The sequence below is a fragment of the Pristis pectinata genome, chromosome 8, assembly GCF_009764475.1.
Source record: "Pristis pectinata isolate sPriPec2 chromosome 8, sPriPec2.1.pri, whole genome shotgun sequence".
NCBI lineage: Eukaryota > Metazoa > Chordata > Chondrichthyes > Rhinopristiformes > Pristidae > Pristis > Pristis pectinata.
Genome location: NC_067412.1, coordinates 7,413,180 through 7,437,287, shown reverse-complemented (window position 1 = coordinate 7,437,287; position 24,108 = coordinate 7,413,180). Strand labels below are relative to the sequence as shown.

The 24,108-nt window shown below is 45.8% G+C and overlaps 1 protein-coding gene across 4 annotated transcripts in view; it reads left to right on the top strand.

Moving 5' to 3' along the window:
• Nucleotides 1–24,108, top strand: part of pkd1a (polycystic kidney disease 1a) — a 239,949-nt gene that overhangs the window by 150,329 nt on the left and 65,512 nt on the right. For all 4 annotated transcript variants that reach the window (XM_052020991.1, XM_052020990.1, XM_052020989.1 and 1 more), the window contains 5 exons: nucleotides 392–644; nucleotides 14,000–14,195; nucleotides 18,978–19,148; nucleotides 20,485–20,628; nucleotides 22,655–22,865. In XM_052020991.1, the coding sequence (XP_051876951.1) occupies nucleotides 392–644; nucleotides 14,000–14,195; nucleotides 18,978–19,148; nucleotides 20,485–20,628; nucleotides 22,655–22,865 (975 nt within the window). The remainder of the gene's footprint in view (nucleotides 1–391; nucleotides 645–13,999; nucleotides 14,196–18,977; nucleotides 19,149–20,484; nucleotides 20,629–22,654; nucleotides 22,866–24,108) is intronic.

Below are 24,108 nucleotides of genomic sequence, written 5' to 3'. Positions count from 1 at the left end.
TCTGTCTGTCAATGAGCATGTGTGTGTCTGCATCTGTGTGTGCACACTCGTGTCTGTGTATGTACACACATGCGTCTGGGTGTTTGCATCTGCGTATGCATGTGCGTGTATCTCTGCGTCTGTGTGTGCACGCGCATGCATTTGTGTGTGTGCAAGTGTGTTTGAGTGTACACGCCTGTGTGCATGCATCTGTGTTTGTGTGAATGTATCTCTGTGTATGCATGTGTATTGTGTGCATGTGCTTTTGTATGCATGCGTGTATAGGTGTGCCTGCATGTGTATGCGTGTATGTGTATGTGTGCACACGGACACTAGCCATGTGTAAGAATGGGTAGCCATGGTTACAATCCAGGACGGTAGTTATTTATTTTAACTCTCTTTATAATTTCAGTACAGAGGACACAAGGAAAGACTATTACCTGAACATCACAAACTATTATACCTCGTGCTCTGTGCAAGTGTCAGTCGGTGTCTACACTTCCCTTTGCCAGTATTTCAACATGACAGCAATGAGCTGGAAAACAGATGGGATTTTGCCGTTGGAAGATACCACGCCGGACATCGCTGTCTGCCTGACTCAACATCTGACTGCCTTTGGAGCAAGCCTCTTTGTACCACCCAATTCAGTCGTTTTCATCAACCCCGTGAGTAATGAAAAGCCCCTGAAATCACTGCAATCTCTTCGCTTCTTCAATGTTATGCTCTTCCATACCCCTGATCTCCATCGCTACACATTGCTGTCTGTGCTGCCGAGACACTTGTTATATATATTTTTTAAAAGCAAAGAAGACCATTTGACCCATCGAGTCTATGCTGGCTCTCAAAGCAATCCCATCATCCCTTTCCTCCACTTATTTCCCTGTAGTCGTTTCTTGTATGCCCCTCAGCTCTCCCTGACACGAGGGACCGGGTTATAGGGAGAGGTTGGGCAGGTTAGGACTTTATCCACTGGAGTGCAGGAGATTGAGGGGTGACCTTATAGAGGTGTATAAAATCATAAGGGGCATAGGTAGGGTGAATATCTTTACCCCAGGAAAATGGAATCAAAAACTAGAGGGTATAGGCTTAAGGTGAGAGGGGACACATTTATAAGGGACTTTTTAATGTATCTTTTTTACTCAGGGGGTGGTGCGTATTTGGAATGAGCTGCCAGAGGAAGTGGTTGAGGCGGGTACAATGACAGCTTTTAAGACAGTTGGCCAGGTACATGGATAGGATGTGGGTCAAATGTGGGCAAATGGGACCAGCTCGTATAGGATTTTGGTCATCATGGACCAGTTGGGCCATTCAGCGGGGCTTTGGGATATGGGAAGAAACCAGAGCACTCAGGGCGTACCCACATCACAGGGAGAACATGCAAACTCCACACAGACAGCATTGGAAGTCAGGATCGAGCCTGGGTCTCTAGAACAGTAAGGCAGCAGCACTACCTGCTGCACTGCTCTACCTCAGTCTCCTCAAAACTTACCTGTTTGACTGAGCTTTTCAAGTTCAAGTTCAAGTTCTACTTTATTGTCTTTCACCCACATGCTGTAAAACACATGGAGGAACGAAATGTCATTTTCCCCCAGACTCACACAACAGAGGACGTACATAGAACAGAGGATATACAATAAATGCAGACAAAATAATTGTGCAAGTACAAATAGTGCAAAAACGGTACATGCAGAATACAAAATTAGTGCAGGGTTAATGCAAAACCAAGCTGGATGAAGAAAATACAGAACTCAGTGTGTTGCATTAAATGTATAAACATGTTCAGCGGCAGCCAAAGTTCTTATGCGCCGTTGTGCAAACCAGGACTTTTGATGTGGCATTTGCCTGAAACTGCCTCCAGGGTATTCAGGAGCCTGACAGCCTGGGGGAAAAAACTGTTGTACAGTCTAGTAGTTCTGACCTGGATGCTGTGGTACCACTTGCCAGACGGAAGTGGGGCAGATAGGTTGTGGGAGGGATGAGAAGGGTCATCTATGATTCTGCAGACCTTGCGTGTGCATTGTATGTTGTAGATATCCAGGATGGAGGGAAGAGGTACTCCAATGATCTTTCCAGCTGTGCTCGCAATTCTCTGCAAAGTGTTATGGTCAGAGGTGTTACAGTTACCATACCAGGCGGAGATGCAGCTGGTCAGGACAATCTCAATGGTACCCCTGTAGAATGATCACCTGTTCAAACATCTTGCCGTGGTTCAATGTCAAATTAGGTCCAGAGACACTCATGTGAAACACCTTGGGAGGTGATACTGCATTGGGGGTGCTACAGAACAGCAAGTTGATGTTGTTTTACGTTATAAAGTAACTAAGATTGCACTGCATCGCTGAATTGTGATACAGATCCTCGGGTCATGCGTTTGGACATGGGAAGAGCCTTCCCACAACTGTGTAGCCGCCCTAAATGCTGGCAGAACATCTATGACAAAGGGCAATCCAAGTGAGTAATGTGTGTGCTCTATCTGCCCTTGGAGAATAGCCAGTCATTGAGTGCTCCATAGTAATGACCGTCTCCACCCAGTCCTACTGAATGGCCAGGAAAGCTGTTCCCTACTCACCCAGGTCTCCTGGCAAACTCTGTTGTAGGGATGTAACTTTGTAAGTTGCCTAAAGTTTTTAAAAAATAGATATCATAGAACATAGAACAGTACAGCACAATACAGGCCCTTTTGCCCACAATGTTATGCCGACCTTTAAACCTCGCCAAAGACTATCTAACCCTTTCCTCCCACATATCCCTCTATTTTAAATTCCCCCATATGCTTATCTAGTAATCACTTAAATTTGACCAATGTACCTGCCTCCACCACCACCCCGGGCAGCGCATTCCATGCCCCAACCACTCTCTGGGTAAAAAACCTTCCTCTGATATCTCCCTTGAACTTCCCACCCATTACTTTAAAGCCATGCCCTCTTGTATTGAGCATTGGTACTGGTATTGGTATTGGTTTATTATTGTCACTTGTACCGAGGTACAGGGAAAAACTTGTCTTACAAACCGATCGTACAGGTCAATTCATTACACAGTGCAGTTACATTGAGTTAGTGCAGAGTGCATTGAGGTAGTACAGGTAAAAACAATAACAGTACAGAGTAAAGTGTCACAGCTACAGAGAAAGTGCAGTGCAATAGGGTGCAAGGTCAGGTAGATCGTGAGGTCATAGTCGATCTCATTGTATAGGGGAACCGTTCAATAGTCTTATCACAGTGGGCTGGAAAGTACCCTGGGAAAGAGGCGCTGGCTGTCCACTCTATCTATTCCTCTCAATATTTTGTACACCTCTATCATGTCTCCTCTCATCCTCCTTCTCGCCAAAGAGTAAGCCCTAGCTCCCTTAGTCTCTCCTCATAATGCATACTCTCTAAACCAGGCAGCATCCTGGTAAATCTCCTCTGCACCCTTTCCAATGCTTCCACATCTTTCCTATAATGAGGCGACCATTATCAATTAATACAATGAATGAATGAATTAATTAATTAAATGTTGCTGCATTGCAATTAAACAGAAAGAAAATTGGTAGACTTATCTTTGTGCAGGGCCATCCACCTTTTTAGTGCCCAGAGGTGCCTCATTCCAAGTGAAGTACTCCGAAAGTATTGTCGTGCAGGCATTAAGGCACAGCAGGCTCCCACAAAGCGCAATATCATGTGATCTGCTTTGGTGATGTTGTTGGAAGGGGTTAGTAGATTAGTTGCCCACTGAAAATTGCCCCTAATGTAAAGGTGAGTGGTAGAATCTGGGGGGAGTTTGGGGAGAATAGGTTACAGGGGAAATTAGTGGAAGAACGATTCTGCTCTGTGAGCTGGCTTAGACTTGACAGGCTGAATGTCCTTCTTTGTGGTAAGGGAAAATGTGGACGTATGGATAAATAATGACCAGGATACTGAGAGTAATTCGTCTGCTGAGTTGTATCACATGATCTTTGTTCCCACCATGAGAATGCAGACAAGCTTTTTTACCATGTGATCCAAAAGGTCACTCCTCTGACAGTGCAGAGTTCCCTCAGCAGCCAAAATTTTTACGCTCAAGTTACTGGATTGGTACTTGAAGGCTCAGCCCTCTGAGTGAAGGGCAAGAATATTGTCCACTGACTACAGAGGAAAACAGATGTTGAGTGATACATTGAAGGTAGCTGGTTATGCAAAGTGCTTTCTCTATTTGTCAGTGTTCATGATTTACCTACTTATTACAACACAGAAGGCCATTCAACCCATCTTGTCCATGCTGACACCCAGCAGAGCAATCCCATCAGTTCCATTCCTTATTTTACCCTGCAGCCCTTCAACTTATTCTCTCTCGGATGTCCATCGACATCCCAGTGATTCCTTTTGCCACTTACTAACCCAAGGGGAGAATTTACAGGAGCTAGCTAATCTTTGGGATGTGGGAGGAAACCCAAAATCCAAGGGGAAACCCAAACGGTCACAGGGAGAACGTGCAAACTCCACACAGACAGCACCGGAGGTCAGGATTGAACAGAGGTCGCCGCAGGTTGTTTGGCAACAGCACTACCTGCCGCTCCACCATGTCGCACTCAAACGCAAGCACCTGCATAATAAGGGGACACTTTCTTCCCAAGGTTTTCAATTTGTCTTTTAAGACAGACAGCATAAGTGGTGCCGATAAGGCTTCAGATTGTTATGGTTCTTCCTGTATACACAGGTTGCCAGAGTCTGCATAAAGATCATGCCCTTTGAGACTTTTGACAGTTTCTTAGAGAGCAGAGCTTTTTTCATCAATGGGTAAATTGTTCACAGTGAGCAGTCTCTATATAAAAATGTTTAAATGATGAAAATTTGGAAAAAGCGCTCTTCCTTCAAAGTTGACTTGTTTTTGGGAAATGTTCCGAAGGCAACAGACAGGGCAGAAGTGTTGGTAGTTGCAAGTCTATCATCATCAATGATTGTGCAGACACCAGTTTCAGGTGATATTAGAGAAGATGTTGCTCAGTGGTGCACCTAGTAGGGCTGCTGCCTCACAGCTCCAGTGACCCAGTTCAAAACTGACTGCTGGTGCTGTGTGTGTGGAGTTTGCATGTATTGGTATTACTATTGCTATTGTTTTATTATTGTCACTTGCACTGAGGTACAGTAAAAAACTTGTCTTGCATACCGATTGTACAGGTCAATTCATTACACAGTGCAGTTACATTGAGTCAGTACAGAGTGCATTGAGGTAGTACAGGTAAAAACAGTAACAGTACAGAGTAAAGTGTCACAGCTACAGAGGAAGTGCAGTGCAATAAGGTGCAAGGTCACAACAAGGTAGATCGTGAGGTCAGAGTCCATCTCATTGTATAAGGGAACTGTTCAATAGTCTTATCACAGTGGGATAGAAGCTGTCCTTAAGCCTGGTGGTACGTGCCCTCAGGCTCCTGTATCTTCTACCTGATGGAAGAGGAGAAAAGAGAGAATGACCTGGGTGGGTGGGGTCTTTGATTATGCTGGCTGCTACACCAAGGTAGCAAGAGGTAAAGACAGAGTCCAAGGAGGGGAGGCTGGTTTCCGTGATGCGCTGGGCTGTGTCCATAGCTCTCTGCAGTTTCTTGCGGTCTTGGGCAGACCAGTTGCCATACCAAGCCGTGATGCATCCAGATAGGATGCTTTCTATGGTGCATCGATAAAAGTTGGTGAGTGTCAAAGGGGACATACTGAATTTCTTTAGTCTCCTGAGGAAGTAGAGGCGCTGGTGAGCTTTCTTGGCCGTGGCATCTGCGTGATTTGACCAGGACAGGCTATTGGTGATGTTCACTCCCAGGAACTTGAAGCTCTCATGTTCTCCCTGCATGGATTTCTGGGTGCTTGGGTTTCCCACAAAGCAGTGTAGGTTGGTAGGTTAATTGGCCACTTTTAATTGCCCCCAGTGTGTAGGTGAGGGGTAGAATCTGTGTGTTGTTGATGGGAATGTGGGGAGAATAAAATGGGATTAGTGTGAATGGGTGTTTGATGGTCATAGTGGACTCGATGGGTTGAAGACCTGCTTTTATGCTCTTTGGTTCTATGGCACGACAAGATGCTTTGAAGTGGATAACCTCACAGGATTAATTTTGGCTTATTTTATTGTCTCAAATATGTTAAACAAGGTTGGGGGCAAGACCACTAGAGCTGTGTTTTATCACTCCTCTGTCTGAGGATTTTACAGTTTACATTTACGCCTGAATATGTACAAATGTTGGCCCAATTTTTGTAGAGAAACGCCAGCAGTCCCCTGTGAACCTGTCAAAATTGCCCTGAGTAACTTCCACATGAAGTTGCAGCAGCTTTCCCAACTCACATGAGGGAGAACAACAAGGTAGCCATGGAGACACAAGTGACTTCAGACACTGGAATCTGGAGCAAGGAAGCAAACTGCTGGAGAAATGCGGCAGGTCAGGCAGCATCTGTGAGGCAGAGGAATATGTCGAAACATCGACCATCCCTGTGCTTCCTGACCTGCTGGTTTCAGCAGTTTGTTCTTCGAACAAGGAAGCTGTTCTTCGCCACTTATGGAGGGCGAGTCCATTTAGAACATAGAATAGTACAGCACAGAACAGGCCCTTCGGCCCACAATGTTGTGCCGAACCAATTACATTAGTAATAAAATGCCCAAATAAATTAATCCCTTCTGCCTACTGTCCATATCCTACGATTTCCTTCACATTCATGTGCCTATCTAAGAACTTCTTGAACGCCCCTATCGTATTCGCCTCCACCACCACTCCAGGCAGCGCATTCCAGGCACCCACCGTTCTCTGTGTGAAAAAACTTGCCCCGCACATCTCCTTTGAATTTACCCCCTCTCGCCTTAAATGCATGCCCTCTGGTATTAGACACTTCAACCCTGAGGAAAAGATACTGGCTGTCTACTCTATGCGTCTCATAATCTTATCAACCTCTATCAGATCTCCCCTCAGCCTCCGCCGCTCTAGAGAGAGCAACCCAAGTTTGTCCAACCTCTCCTCATAGCGCATGCCCTCTAATCCAGATTTCCTCTCCTGAAGAACATTAGTGAAGCACTTGTAATTTTAATTCCTGATTATTAATTGAATTTAAATCTACAATTGCCATGGTAGGATTTGAACTCGTGTCTGAGATCATTAGTCCGGATTTAAACAAGTTATTTTAAAGAATTTTTTTAGATAGAATCCAGACAAAATTCAGACATTCTGTATGGGTTCTCAAAGCAGGAACTTGCAGGGAGAACCCAGATACCAAACCGCATTTAATGACATTATACGAGGGGGATGGGAAAGTAGAGAACAAAAGATGCCCATTATGACTATCGAGAGTCCCATTACAATTGTACTCTTTCCCATCCCTCATTTCCCCTGAGCAGAATGTCTTACTGGGCCATTTCAGAGGACATTTTACATGTCACCAACATTTCTGTGGGACAGGAGTCACATGTAGGACAGACCAGATAAGGCTGGCAGATTTCCTCTCCTGAAGAACATTAGTGAACCAGTTGTATTTTTAGTGGTCATTACTAAGACTAGATGTATTAGTTTTAATTCCTGATTATTAATTGAATTTAAATTCTACAGTTGCCATGGTGGGATTTGAATTCATGTCTCAGGTCATTCGTCCAGATTTTCAAGGTTACCACATCGAGCAATTTCATCACAAGTACATTGGTGTGTTAAAGACATATCACTCTTAAACATAGTGACATGCGGTAGACTTAATCAATTTGAATATACGTCACATCTTAGGCATAGTAAAGCAGTTCAAAGCACAGCACAAGACCAAACAAAATTTGACACTGATCTACATAAAGAAATGTTAGGACAGATGACTAAAACCCTGGTCGAGATGGCTCCTAGTGTGGAATTTCCTCTCTGAACCTCTCCACCCCTCTAGCTCTCTCCTTCTTCCATATGCTGTTTAAAACCTTTGTTGCAACAGAGTGAAACAGCTGTATGGAACTAGGGTAAGTATTAGTTAACTTAGAGGTTGTTTTTGATTGTTTGAACTTACTTAAATGATTTGAAGTGATGGTTTAAATATTTTTGGAAGTTTTTATAGTTTGGATAGATCTTCAAAGTTTTTTGAAGGTTTCTAAATGTTGAAAGTGTCAGAAATAATACTTTTGACAGCCAACTAAACCATTGGAATGGGGCTTAATCAGTCGAGAATATCTTTCAGCTATTTTGTAGGTGGGTCTTGTTCTCTACTCTCTTGTCCTACCATATAATACCATTGATGCACAGGGTCCAGCCCTGGGTTTGGTATCTGGGTTCCCCCTGCAAGTTCCTACTTTAAGAACCCAACAGAATGTCCACATTCTATCTGGTTGCAACTGCTCTGGGCCAGTTGCTGATCATAAATTTTGGGTTATTTGTGAACTTCAGGTGGATAAAACAGAATAACAGATCATTTGGGTCACTGAAACCAGGTTATATTCCACCCTGTTTTACATAGATGGTCCCATTATGGATTGTACACTTGCCCATCTCTAATACACTTCACTGCACCATTTGTAGTTGGGCTTCAAGGACCAGGGTCCCAAGCTCTAAACCCGGCACGGCTACCAGTTGGCTGAAGTTATGATGCAACACGGATTCCATGCACAATAAACAGCACAGTGTTATTGCACACGCCTCAAAACGCCAACAATTCCCCCCCTAAACCTCCCCATCTAAGGAAAGATGTGCTGGCCCTGGGCAGGGTCCAGAGGAGGTTCACAAGAATGATCCCAGGAATGAAAGGCTTGAGGAGGATTTGATGTCTCTGGGCCTGTACTCGATGGAGTTCAGAAGGATGAGAGGGGAATCTCATTGAAACCCACCGGATACTGAAAGGCCTGGATAGAGTGAACGTGGAGAGGATGTTTCCATCAGTGGGAGAGTCTGGGATCCGAGGGCACAGCCTCAGAATAAAGGGACGTCCATTTAAAACTGAGATGAGGAGGAATTTCTTCAGCCAGAGGGTGGTGAATCTGTGGAATTTGTTGCCACAGACGGCTGTGGAGGCCAAGTCATTGGGTGTATTTAAGGCAAAGGTTGATCGGTTCTTGATTGGTAAGGGGGTTAAGGGCTACGGGGAGAAGGCAGGAGAAGGGGGTTAAAAAAAATCAGCCATGATTGAATGGCGGAGCAGACTCGATGGGCCGAATGGCCTTATTCTGCTCCTATATCTTATGGTCTCATCCCTTCACTTCTTTATCTTCCTTCAAAATGCTCTTTAAAACCTGATGTTGCCCGACCTGCTGAAAGTTTCGAGCATTTTCCATTTTCTGTTTTTATATCATGTAAAATACAAACCACTGCAGGAACTCAATGGGTCAAGCAACACCTGTTGAGGCAAAGGGATAGTCGACACTTTGGGTCAACACCCTGTACGCTAAGTTCCTCCAGCAGTTTGTTTTTTTGCTCTAGATTCCAACATCTGTAGTCTCTTGTGTCTTCTGTTATTATATCATGTTGGCTCGGTTTTTTTATCCCACTCATTAAGTCCAGCCTCCCGGGCAGGTCCCATCACTGTATTACCATCACTAACTCATTACACAGACCAAGAAGCTTAATGTCCTGATAATTACTGCCGTTAAGCCAATTCAACATCTTATCACAATTGTTCTACACATCCCTCCCCCACCTCCTCTCCTACTGAAGACTAACTTGCGTCTCCCTCTTTCTCCATTCTAAGGGTCTCAGACCTGAAACACTGACTGTTTCTCCTTCCACAGATGCTGCCTGCCCTGCTGAGTTTTTCCATCACTTGCTCTTTAAAACCCATCTCTTTGATAAGATAAGGTATCTTTATTAGTCACATGTACATCGAAACACATAGTGAAATGCATCTTCTGCGTAGAGTGTTCTGGGGGCAGCCTGCAAGTGTCGCCACACTACCGGTGCCAACATAGCATGCCCGCAACTTCCTAACCCGTACGTCTTTGGAATGTGGGAGGAAACCGGAGCACCAGGAGGAAACCCACACAGACACAAGGAGAACGTACAAACTCCTTACAGACAGCGGCCGGAATTGAACCCGGGTCGCTGGTGCTGTAATAGCGTTGCACTAACCGCTACACTACCGTGCCTGCCCAGGTCACAACAAACAATCTTCTGGAGGGACTCAGCGGGTCGAGCAGCATCAGTGGGGGGGCGGGGGGGGGGGGGGAGAGGAATTGTTGACGTTTCGGGTGGAAACCCTGCATCAGAGTTCCTCCAGCAAATGGTTTTTTTGCTCCAGCATCTGCCATCTCTTGTGTCTCCTCTTTGACCAGGTCACTGGTCACCTGAGATAACATCTTATGCATATCAGTGTCAAATTATATTTGGTCTTGTTCCTCTGAAATGTGTTGGGACATTTTTACCTGCACTAAAGTTGTTGCTGCACTGGTTGTTCTTAGCACCAGCTCGGAGGGAATTGGCTCAATGTTTGTTTAAATGGAAGGAGTTTTTGAAGTTCTGGCGCCTGGATTTAATGAGGTGCAGAATCAGATGCAGTCATATGCAGTAAGCCGTAGCAAATGGCTTCCATGTGGTTACACAGGCTGGAAACGATGTGTCTACCATTTAAAGCCTCTTGTTTTTCTTTGGTGTTGAGCGGGCTGTGTTAAGCCTTTCTGTGTGGTGTGACGATTCATTCGCTCTGGCTGCTCTGCCGTGAGCTAGTTTATCCATAGCCAAGGACGATTAACTCTTACAAGCCCACTGGCACAAACAAGCCTCCTTGTGATTAGGCTCGCATTTGAAACTGACCCCCTCTAAACCTGTCCTGCTTAAATTACCATCTCCGCATTCCCCGTCGAAAAGAATCGAAAGGTGCACTAATACTTGTGAAGTATTTTATTTTTGTTGAATGTTAATCTGTAGCAAACTCAGACGGTAAGGATGGATATAATCTTGTTTATCTGAAACATTAATGTATTGTTTATCCTTCCCCATTTTTTGGCAGCTTGTTCCCATTAATTCCCTTCATTCTCCTCCTGATGAAGGGTCTTCGACCTGAATCATGAACTCTGCTTCTCTTCCCTCAGATGCTGGCCGACCTGCTGAGTGTTTCCGGCACTTAGTGTTTTTCTTCCTGCTTGGTTGTTTCTCAGTAAGATAAGATCAGATATCTTTATTAGTCGCATATACATCGAAACGCACAGTGAAAAGCACCTTTTGCGTAGAGTGTTCTGGGGGCAGCCCGCAAGTGTCGCCATGCTTCTGGCACCAACATAGCACGCCCAAAACTTCCTAACCCGTACGTCTTTGGAATGTGGGAGGAAACCGGAGCACCCGGAGGAAACCCACGCAGACACGGGGAGAACGTACAAACTCCTTACAGCGGCCGGAATTGAACCCAGGTCGCTGGCACTGTAACAGCGTTACGCTAACCGCTACACTACCGTGCCTGCCCCTGTAATGATGGCGACTGGCTTTGTCATCCACGAACCGCAGAGATGTTGAGGGAATAATTGCTCTTGTCGATGCCTCTATTCCCAGGATCCCTGTGGATTTGATCCGGAGTCTTAAGAAATTTGCTGGGCTTCCATATCCTAGCACCATAGCCCTCCTCCAGAACCTACACTTAGAGCCAATGTCCCTGCTTACAGCACGAGTCCAACAGGTCTCAGGGTTAGGGCTAAATGCTAAAGTTTGATGCACACGAAGCTGAACCCAAAATAGCAAAGGAATCTAAAAATAGATTTCTCTTTCAATCTCCATTCATAATGCGGACGGTGAAGGAATCTACAGACTGACCCACACAACAATCCCAATGATTCCTGGATCTCTGCCTGGAATAACGGCACCAGCGACCCGGGTTCAATTCCGGCCACTGTCTGTAAGGAGTTTGTATGTTCTCCCCGTGTCTGTGTGTGTTTCCTCCAGGTGCTCCGGTTTCCTCCCACATTCCAAAAGATGTACAGGTTAGGAAGTTGTGAGCATGCTGTGTTGGCACCGGAAGTGTGGCGACACTTGCGGGCTGCCCCCAGAAACACTCTACGCAAAAGATGCATTTCACTGTGTGTTTCGATGTACATGTGACTAATAAAAGATATCTTAAATTAAAGGACAGGGAAGCAGACTCTGTTCCAGCAGGCATGACCAGGGAGCTTCTAGGTCTAGAGGAGGACTCTTCCTCAAAGGACTTAAATGTCAGGTTACCACTGACCAACATGACCTCCACAGAGATAGTCCAATAAAAATCCTTCCCACAAATGTCGGCTGCCAACTCAAAAGGTTTCTAGACCTGCATCCCTCCCAAAGCAAAGATAAAATATTCTGTCAGATGTTCCATCAAAATATTCTGGCAGATCCTGCCAGTCCTGATGAAGGGTCTCGACCCGAAACATCGACGGTCCATTTCCCTCTCTAGATGCTGCCTGATCACTGAGTTCCTCCAGCATCTTGTGTTTTGCTCCAGATTCCTGCAGTCCCTTGTGTCTCCAAAATATTCTTGGCAGGCCTTTTTGTCTCTGAGCAGTAGAGTAACCCATGATGTTCAATCACTCCTAATACATCATCCCAATTTTTAACAAGATATCAGTAGTCTCCTTTCTAACTCAATGAGTTGTCATGTTCGGGAACAAACCACCTGAAGGGTGATGGGAGCAGATTCAATGGTAATTCTTGGGTGGCACAGTAGCTCAGCTGTTAGAGCCGCTGCCTCAAACCCCCAGCGACCCGGGTTCAATCCTGACCTCCGGTACTGTCTGTGTGGAGTTTGCAAGTTCTCCCTGTGACTGTGCAAGTTTCCTCTGAATGCTCCCACATCCCAAGGCCATGCAGGTTTTAGGTCAATTAGCCACTTTTAATTGGCCCTAGTGTGTAGATGAGTGATAGAATCTGGGAGAATGCAGTGAATAAAATAGGTTAGGGTAGGATTAGTGCGAAATTGGGTACCTAGTGTTCAGCACAGACTTCGTGGGCCGAATGGCCTGTTTCTGTGCTGTATCTCTCTATGGCTCTCAGAGAATTAGGTAAATAACTGGGGTGGGAGAATTTTTAAAAGGCTACTGTGAAAGAGCAAAGGAGTGGGATCCACAGGGTAACTCCGTGGGATCCCTATTATGATGTGTCTTTCTACAATTCATTCAATGAAATAGAAATTCCTCAGTGGCGACTTGGAATAAGCAAGCATTATATGTTGTTGCTCTAGATCTAAAATTCAGCTGCATGGTGGGAAATAGAACCGAATTCTGGAAACGAGAGACAACAGGCAGATGCCACTCTAATGTGGGTTTAGCAAGGTGGTACAGAGGACTAATGTTCGGGTCCTTCAACTGGGAGAGATGTTCAACAGGCAGCTGATCTTACATCATCTTCCAAAGTCAAACTGACCCAAACTCTTTGCTTTTTATCAGCTTATGTGCTCAAGGTGCCTCGCACAAATTACAAAATCCCTCCCAAATCCGGGCTTTCCCCTTGCTTGCATGGTTTCATGAAATGATGCGGTTGTTAATGGTGTTTTCTCTCCCTCCCTCCCTCCCTCCCTCCCACTCTTTCTCCTTCCTTCCCTCTCTCTCTGTCCCTACCCCTCTCTTTCACTCTCACTCTCTCTCTCTCTGTCCCCCTCCTCCCTCCTCTCTCTCCATCCCTCACTCTCTCTTCCCCTCTCTCAACCTACCCCTCTGTCTCTCTCTCCCCCTCCTCCATATCCTCGCTCTCTCTCTCTCCCACTCTCCCTTGCTCTCTTCCCCTCTTCTCTCCCTATCCCTCTCACTTTCACTCATACTCTCCCCCTCCTGCCCCCTCCCCCTCCCCTCTCCCTCTTCCCCTCTCCTTCCTTATCCTCTCTCTTTCACACTCTCTCTCCCCCTCTCTCTCTCTTCCTCTCCCTCTCTCTCTCCCTCTCTTCTCCCTCTCTTCCTCCCTCTCTCCCTCTCCCTCCCTCTCTCTCCCTTCCCCCCCTCTCCCCGTCTCTCCCTCTCCCTCCCTCTCTCTCTCCCTCTCCCCCCTCCCCCTCTCTCCCTCTCCCCCCCTCTCTCTCTCCCTCTCCCCCTCCCCTTTCTCTCTGCCCCTCTCCCTCTCCCTCTCTCTCTCTCCCACACTCTCTCTACCCCTCCCTCCTCCTTCTCTTCCCATTATCCCAACCAGCCTTCCTCTGTCATAAAGAACTACATCGTCCTCATCACTTGTGGCATCTGCTTTGCCATCTATGCTGTCTCGGCCATCATTGTCCGGAAGCTGGATCGGATCGACATCGGCCGAGTGGGAGTCATCCCACTCTGTGGAAAGGATGGGTTCTACAAATACGAGATCCTAGTGAAAACGGGCTGGGGCCGTGGCACAGGTGAGCAGAGCTGCAGTTGCTCAGAGTCAACGTTGAGTTTATTGTCACATGCACAGGTGCAATGAAAAACTTACTTGCAGCAGCATCACAGGCACGCAGCATCACATAAGCAGCATTCACAAGAAAAACATAAATTAAACATTTATACACAGTTTTTACAAAAAAACACAATTAGAACACAAAAGAACAAAGTCCATTGTAGTGCAAAGTGATCAGAGTGGTCGTAGTGTTGCTAAACTGTAGCGGTGATTCAGGTTTTGCTGTTTGGTTCGAGAACCGAATGGTTAAAGGGAAGCAGTCAGTGATCCCTTCAGTCTTAAGTACCTGAACCACAAGACTTGGTGTCCCTTGACTTTGAGAAAAATCCTAAAACATTAATCCAAGCAAAGGCTGAAGACTTTTGGCTGAAATGGGGATATGCTTGTTATTATTCATTCTTGGCATGTGGGGACCATGGGCTGGGTCAACATTGGTTGCTCGAACGGTGTGGTCCAGCAGCTAAGAGTCAATGTCATGGTAGGACTGGACTTAAGATAAGATTTCTTTATTAGTCACATGTACATCGAAACACACTGTGAAATGCATCTTTTGTGTAGAGTGTTCTGGGGGCAGCCCGCAAGTGTCGCCATGTTTCTGGCGCCAAAATAGCGTGCCCACAACTTCCTGACCTGTCATCTTTGGAATGTGGGAGGAAACCGGAGCACCTGGAGGAAACCCACGCAGACACGGGGAGAACATACAAACTCCTTACAGACAGAGGCCGGAATTGAACCCGGGCTGCTGGCGCTGTAATAACGTTACACTAACCGCTACACTACCGTGCCTGCCCACCAAGCCACCAGATTTCCTGTCCCCAGGTCATTAATGAATCAGCCAAGACACCCACTTTTTGGAATGTAACTGTGTCTGTGTGTGTGTGTGTGTGTGTGTGTGTGTGTGTGTGTGTGTGTGTGTGTGTGTGTGTGTGTGTGTGTGTGTGTGTGTGTGCGCGCGTCTACAGTAATATTAGAGAAGAAAACACCTTTAAAAGTCCAGATACAAGGGATCACGGATGCTAGAATCTGGAGCAACAAACTGCTGGAGGAACTCAGCAGGTCGAGCAGAATCTGTGGGGCAGGGGGAAGGAACTGTCAAGGTTTCAGGTCAAAACCTCACATCAGGACCTGCAGATTGTTTGTTACTGTAAAAGTCCAGTTTCTGTGAAGTGTTTTCAAAGAATATCAGCTCGCTTCTGAGAGAGACCGCGAGGTTCCCCCCCTGTGTCTGTGGTAAAGCTAAGCACACTCCACACTTACACTAAACCCCATTAACATCCCATTTAAAAGTCCAGAACTATTATCGTTGGCATGAAGACATTTAACAGGTCACTGTGCAATAACACTGTGGTGTTTATTGTGCGTGTAATCTGTGTTGCACCATAACTTCAGCTAACTTATGGCCCCGCCAGAGAGGATGTGCCATTTAGCACCAGTTAGCCTTCTTTGCAAAGGGTCTTGACGTTCCAGCAGGCTACCAGTTATGAGGTTGTGGCATTCAAAATGGTTAATTAAAAAAAACAGTGACGTGGAACGGGAGCCCATTGAAGTGAATGATTTTGTTTAGATATGAAAAATGTGAAAGACTCTTGCTGTAACTATAGTCTCTTATATCTCATGCACCAGACTGGTTGTGTCGTGCATTTTCTTCACACACAGGAAATGAATTGCATTCCCATAATTTCTCATTTGATTGTACTTTATGCAGCAAGTCTGTTTATGCACAAGCACAACATATAGTTGATCTGCAGTACACAGCTCCCACGACTAGCTTCCATTCACAAACTTTCATCTTTCTTTCTAATTTCACGGGAATGCTGACAGGACTCATATTTCTGAGTTACTGCTCTCGCATGTTCACTGATGGAGTCTTCAAAATCAAGTTAAGTCAAGTTAAGGGCAGGCATGGTAGTGTAGCGGTTAACATAACGCTATTACAGCGCCAGTGACCCGGGTTCAATTCCGGCCACTGTCTGTAAGGAGTTTGTACGTTCTCCCCGTGTCTGCGTGGGTTTCATCCGGGTGCTCCGGTTTTCTCCCACATTCCAAAGACGTACGGGTTAGGGAGTTGTGGGCATGCTATGTTGGTGCCAGAAGCGTGGCGACACTTGCGGGCTGCCCCCAGAACACTCTACGCAAAAGATGTATTTCACTGTGTGTTTCGATGTACATGTGACTAATAAATATAAGAGAAGGTTAACTTTTTTTTACTTTTTGTCTGATATTTCAATCAGAAATGTTTGCATTTGGATGAAAGTTAAATTCTTTGCACATGGCAACTCTCCACAACCAAGCTAAGATAAGATTATATAAGACTTCTTTATTAGTTACATGTACATCGAAACACATAGTGAAGTGCATCTTTGTGTAGAATATTCTGGGGGCAGCCCGCAAGTGTTGCCACGCTTCCAGCGCCAACACAGCATGCCCACGACTTCCTAACCTGTGCGTCTTTGGAATGTGGGAGGAAACCGGAGCACCCGGAGGAAACCCACGCAGACACGGGGAGAACGTACAAACTCCTTACAGACAGCGGCCGGAATTGAACCCGGGTCACTGGCACTGTAATAGTGTTATGCTAACCATTACACTACCGTGCCTGCCTTCTGTTGTGTTTGGTCAGTTTCATTTGTTTGTCCATGGGAGATGGACATCGCTGGTAAGGGCAGCGTTTACTGACCTCCTGGGCATTCTCAGAGGGCAGTTAAGAACAACGATGTAGTTGTGGGCCAGGAGTCACGCATCGTCCAGACCAGGTATGGATGGCACCTTTCATTTCCTGCAGGACCAACAAGCTGGTAGTTTCATGGTCTGAGTTGCAGACATTAGCTTATTAACTCCAGCATTTATTTCATTGCTTGAATTTAGATTCCCCAACTATTAATGTGGATTTTGACCCCACGTCAGGATCAATAATCTGGGCCTCTGCATTAATTAGAGAAACACAAGACCGTAGGTGCTGGAGTCTGGAGCTAAAACCAGTTCTGATGCAGGGTCTCGACCCGAAACGTTGACAATGCCTTTCATCCCACAGATGCTGCTCGACCCGCTGAGTTTCTCCAACAGTTTGTTTTTTGCACTGTATTAATTAGTTGACCATAATTTCATCACAATGCTACCATATCCTTGTTGGCATTTGCCAAAATTTGCCTTTGATCATTAGAACGTAGAACAGTGCAGCACAGAAATAGGCCCTTTGGCCCACAAAATTGTGCCGAACTAATTAAAAATTGGTAAATTGGTTTATTATTGTCACATGTACCGAGCTACAGTGAAAATTATTACAGGAAAGGTACAAGCATGGACAGAAGATTGGCGGACTGGTAGAAGGCAGAGGGTGGGAATAAAGGGGTCTTTTCTGGTTGGCTGCCGGTGACTAGTGGTGTTGGGTCCGCTACTTTTCATGTCATATGTTAATGATCTGGATGACGGAATTGAGGGCTTTGTGGCCAAGTTTGCAGATGATACAAAGATATGTGGAGGGGCAGGTAGTGTTGAGGAAGTAGGGAGTCTGCAGAAGGACTTGGACAGGTTGGGAGAATGGGCAAAGAAGTGGCAGATGGAATACAGCACAGGGAAGTGTACGGTCATGGACTTTGGTAGAAGCAGTAAAGGCGTAGACTATTTTCTAAGTGGGAACAAATTCAGAAATCGGAGATGCAAAGGGACTTGGGAGGCTAACTTACAGATTGAGTCGGTAGTAAGGAAGGCAAATGCAATGTTATCATTCATTTCGAAATGCTGAGGATTTATAAGGTGTTGGTCAGACCACATTTAGAGTATTGTCAGCGGTTTTGGGCCCCTTATCTAAGGAAGGATGTGCTGGCATTGGAGACGATCCAGAGAAGGTTTACGAGACTGATCCTGGGAATGAAAGGGTTAACTTATGAGGAGCGTTTGATGGCTCTGGACCTGTACTCACTGGAGTTTAGGAAGATGAGGTGGAATCTCATTGAAACTGACTGAATATTGAAAGGCCTGGATAGAGTGGACGTGGAGAGGATGTTTCTGGTAGTGGGAAAGTCTAGGACCAGAGGGCACAGCCTCAGAATAGAAGGACGTCCCTTTAGAACAGAGATGAGGAGGAATTTCTTTAGCCAGAGGGTGGTGAATCTGTGGAATTCATTGTCACAGAGGGCTGTGGAGGCCAAGTCATTTAAAATGGAGGTTGATAGGTTCTTGATTAGTAAGGGTGTCAAAGGTTACGGGGAGAAGGCAGGAGAATGGGGTTGAGCGGGAAAAATAAATCAGCCATGATCGAATGGTGGAGCAGACTTGATGGGCTGAATGGTCTAATTCTGCTCCTATGTCTTATGGTCTATTCATTTCCATTGACTTTAATGATTGGGGGACTTCAATGGAATCTTGACAGGGTGTATAATGCATACCCAATACAGTACACCTACCAAAGACAAAAGACAAGGTTCTACCTAATTTTTAGTTGGGAATATCTGTCCTGTTTGGAACATGTCCCACCAGAACCACATTATACATGGTATTTGAATCCACAGCCATCTGTTGAAAACTTTCAGCACCATCACCATGAAAGTCATCCCCCATTGTGAAGGACAACACCCGATCTCATTGACCTTTCATCCAAAATGACCTTCCGCCCCTCACCAGATACCTTGCATTTCATTGGGTACCTAGAACCGTAACCAAACCCTCTGTTAGTTGGTTAGAGCAAGAGTAGCGACGTCGACAGCTGACGAGAGAGTGTGCTAACTTAACCTCTGCAAACGCACAGGGACCTCCTCACATGTGGGAATCAGCCTGTATGGAAGAGAGGACAAGAGCGGCCACAGGCACTTGGACAATGAGGGTGCTTTCCACAGGAACAGCGTGGACATTTTTCAGATTGCGACGGACAACAGCCTTGGCAACATCTGGAAGATTCATGTCTGGCATGATAACAAAGGTAATGAAACACATTCTTGTATCTCTAATGAAATTGTTGACCAGCCATTGTCAAGTTTGACCAGATGTTGTATCAGATAAGATAAGAAATCTTTATTAGTCACAAGTACATTGAAACACACAGTGAAATGCATCTTTTGCGTAGAGTGTTCTGGGGGCAGCCCGCAAGTGTCGCCACGCTTCCGGCGCCAACATAGCGCGCCCACAACTTCCTAACCCGTACGTCTTTGGAATGTGGGAGGAAACCGGAGCACTCGGAAGAAACCCATGCAGGCACGGGGAGAACTTACAAACTCCTTACAGACAGCGGCCAGAATTGAACCCAGGTCGCTGGCGCTGTAAAGCGTTATGCTAACCACTACACTACCGTGCCTGCCCTCAATATGCACAATCTAACATGACCCCATTACTACACATATCAGAGGCAAGTGACTGTGTAGTCCTTGACCTGCTGAAAATTCTCAGTGGATCAGGCAACATCCGTGGAGGGCTCAGGGTCGGGGGGTGGAAAGCGCAGAGGTCGGAGAGTGAGATTGGAAGAGTGATAAGAGGAAAGGACTATCCAAGAGCTGTTGGCGCTTGTGCTCATCAACAATAGAGAAAATGTTTTTTTGTAACGGGCTAGAAGAGGCCAAACATAACCGTGGAACATGGTGGTCCCAAAACAGAGGGAGGATCAGCGTTGCTGTAGAGAAAGGTCAAGAGCATGCCAATGGTGGCACATGGCATGGAGTGTTGGTCTCAGGAGGTGGTGACGGCAATGTTTCACTGTATATTGGACTGAGAGATGTAATCAGGGGCAGGTTTGAAACAGGAAGGCAGGAATTTCTCTCGGAATCCCATGTAGAATAAGGGTAGAATGAGGAAGAGTTGCAAAAAAGGAACCATTGGTCACGTCCACCCACAGTAAGTGCCTCTCAGCCAGAAGGTTGTGGGTTCAAGTTCCACTTCCAAGACACAGGCGCAACAATCTAGGCTAGCAACTCAGTTTGCCAAAGGATTTCTACATTGCCAAAGGTGCTGTCTTTCCCAAGATATTTTAAATCAAACTCCTGGCAGTGCTCCCAGTGGAATTAGTACAATTTCAAAGGCAAGCAGGGAGAGTTTTCTCCAATGTCCTGGCCTATATTTATCCCTCAATCAACATTTCTAAAACAGATTAAGTGGAAATTATCACATTGCAGTTTATGGGAGCTCGCTGTGCATGGTGACTATTCTTGTGCTTGGGAAGTCCTGAAAGGATGTGACGCTAGCTATATAAATTCAAAGCTGTCTTTCCTAGCCCATCCTGGGATGGAGGATCATTGTGCTGACGATCCGTGACTTTATCTCAACAGGCCTTACCCCATCATGGTACCTGCAGCACGTAATCATTAAAGATCTACAGACCAACAACACCTATTACTTTCTGGTGAACGACTGGTTGGCTGTTAACAAGGATGGGAATGAAGGCCGAGTGGAAAAGGAGGTCCTCGCTGCAAGTAGGTCCATCAGTTGGGATGGGGGGTTGATATTGGTGCCGCCTTGGAGACCCATGTACATCTGCGGGTGCTGAGGTTCTTCCCAACATCGGAACAGGAGGGGACTATTCTGTCCCTCAAGTTGGTCCTCTGTTCAGTTAGATCATGATTGATCTATATCTGAATTCCATCTCTGGTCCAATGCCCATTAATATACTTGTCTAACAATAACCTCATGCTTACAGTTTCACCATTTTTAGTTGCATTAACATGGACAACTTCTGGAGAGGGGAGTTTCCTTTGTGTAGCTATAATTTAAACATTTCCCCCTCATTCTGGACTAATTCCACCAGAGGAGATAATATTTCTCTACTTAGCTATTAGTTTTTTTTAATCAATTCACCCCTTAATCTTCTACATGGATTATAGGTGCGGGATGCACAATGTACCTCCGGTGGATTGGCGCTGTATAGAACGTTTGTAATAAGATAAGATAATAAGATATTTATTTATTAGTCATATGTACATCGAAACACACAGTGAAACGCATCTTTTCCGTTACTGAGAATGTGCTGGGGGGCAGCCCGCAAGTGTCGCCACTCTTCCAGCGCCAACATAGCATGCCCACAATTTCTTAACCTGTACGCCTTTGGAATGTGGGAGGAAACCGGAGCACCCGGAGGAAACCCACGCAGACACATGAGGAGAACGTTCAAACTCTTTACAGACAATGGCGGCAATTGAACCCGGGTCGCTGGCGCTGTAATAGCATTACACTAACCACTACACTACTGTACCGCGATGAGTAATTGCATTAAGAACATAAGGTATAGGAGCAGGAGTAAACCATTTGTCCCTTTGAGACTGATCTGTCATTCATTACAATCACGGCTGACCCTCGATCTTCTGCCTCAGCACCATTTTCCTGCACTGCCCCTATATCCCTTGATCACCTTAATAGCCAGAAGTCTATTTATCTTTGAATGATATAACTCTTGCCTTCTGATGAAGCCCTCTGCCACTAATGTCTTCTGCCCTAGGATTGGGTGGAGTCACAACATGCATCTTTGTAAGAATCACTCCAGCACAATGAACTCTTGAGGTACCTAGAACTTTGAGCAACTTTTGTCCATAATACTAAACATGATTAAACAGAACTTCACTGAGAGGGGTCCAGTAAAGACACAGCTACCTCCAAGGAAGCAGGTTTATGATAAACATTGCAAGTCAGGTGCAACACACAAGATGCTGGAGGAACTCAGCGGGTCAGGTGGCACCTATGGAGGGAAATGGACAGTCGACGTTTTGGGTTGAAACCCTTCGTCTGGACTTTTAGTCAAGTGTTCATATAGGGCAGAAAAGAATCACATAGGAGCCCATTCACCCATCGAGTGTGTACCTCACCTTTCACAAAGCAATCCAGTTAGTTTCATTCCACTGCTGTATTGGTATCACTGAATTTAAGATAAGATAAGATAAGATATCTTTATTAATCACATGTACATCGAAACACACAGTGAAATCCATCTTTTGCGTAGAGTGTTCTGGGGGCAGCCCGCAAGTGTCGCCACAATTCTGGCGCCAACATAGCATGCCCACAACTTCCTAACCTGTACGTCTTTGGAATGTGGGAGGAAACCGGAGCACCCGGAGGAAACCCACGCAGACACGGGGGGAACGTACAAACTCCTTACAGACAGTGGCCGGAATTGAACCCGGGTCGCTGGCACTGTAATAGCATCACACTAACTGCTACACGACCTTGCCTCCAAATATTAATCCAATTTCCCTTTCGAAAGCACCAGTTGTATCAGTAACCGCCATCTCATTGGGCATCTCGTGCCAATTCCTAACTCAATGTGTAAGTTTTTTTCTCCTGCAGCCTTTGTTTCTTTGGCTAATCTCCTTAAATCTGTGGTTATCCAGCTCCTGGATGTCTTTCATGAAGTTCTTCTTTTCTCCTGATCTTTGGGCAAGAACTCCCCACCTCATTGTTATTTGCCCTTTGCCCTCTGTCCTCTCCCCCACTCCCACCTTCCCTGCACAGGTGAAGCTAAACTGAAGGACTTTTCCCGCATCTTCACGGCGGAAATCCAGAGGGGATTCTCGGAGGGGCACATCTGGCTGTCGATCTGGGATCGTCCACCCCGCAGTTGCTTCACCAGGGTCCAGAGAGTCACCTGTTGCCTTGTCCTCGTTCACCTCTGCTTTTGCGCCACTGCGGTGTGGTATGGAGTTATAAGTCACAGAAGCATAAGGTACAGTCCACTCTTTATTTTACTCAATGTTCTTTCATTCAGTGGCTTAAATGGTGGGGTTGGGCTGAGGTCCCTTTGTCGCAATTTCTGTTAACAAGTCACAGAGTGATACAGCATGGAAACAGTCCATTTGGCCCACCCTGTCCATGCTAACCTATTCCGTGTTATCCCATCTGTTGGACCTCTTTAAAGAGCATTAAGATATTGGCACTGTACCAGGAAGTCCACCCTCATGAATGAATTAATCACCCTGTATGGAGTCTGAGGAAAGTTCTAAGCTGAAACAGAATCCACCTGGGCTTTCAAGAGAGCACTATTGAGGGAATCTCATTCCTAGATCTATGGGAAATAGAACTAATGGGATCACTCTACCAGGAGGCAGCATAGACTCAATGGACCGATTGGCCTCTTGAGCAATATCTGTGACTCCATCATCACGTGATCGTCCAGAGACACTTTCCTTACCTCCGCACCTCCAAGCACACAGGAACCTCATGAACCATTGATCTGGATTCATTCCAGAGTGCTCACTCCAGGACTTCGAACCAGCACGTGTTTTCACAACGCCAAACATTCCGACTTCTGGCATACTCCTTTCAACAAAAAAAAATTCCAATGCAGTTACTCTCGCTTTGCAGTCAGTCGTTACTGGGCCAACAAGAGGGATGTGAAAATTGTTCCACTCAATATACTGTGTGGGATTTTGGCAGGGACACAAAGAAAGCAGTGAACGCCAATAGTTTCATTTATGAATGTCTGGATTTAACATTTATGTAGAACCTTGGAAATTTATTGCACAGGCAGAGGCCGTTTGGCCCATCATGTCTCTGCTGGCTGAAGAGAAGCTATCCAGCCTAATCCCACAATCCAGCTCGCTAGGTTCTGCCTGGTATCCAAGTACTTTTTAAATCCACTGAGGGCTTCTGTCCCTACCACTGCTTCAGGCAGTGAGTTCCAAACCCTTGCCATTGTAAGATAAGATAAGATAAGATAAGATAAGATAAGATCTTTATTAGTCACAGGTTCATCGAAACACACAGCAAAATACATCTTTTGCATAGCGATTTTGGGGGGCAGCCCGCAAGTGTCGCCACGCTTCCGGCGCCAACATAGCACGCCCATAACTTCCTAACCTGTATGTCTTAATTGTCCAGATGAAAGAAAAATCCTCTTCCCTTCCCTTCCCCTCCCAACCTTTATATTGATTACCTTAAATCTGTGCACCTGAATTATTTTTATCCCC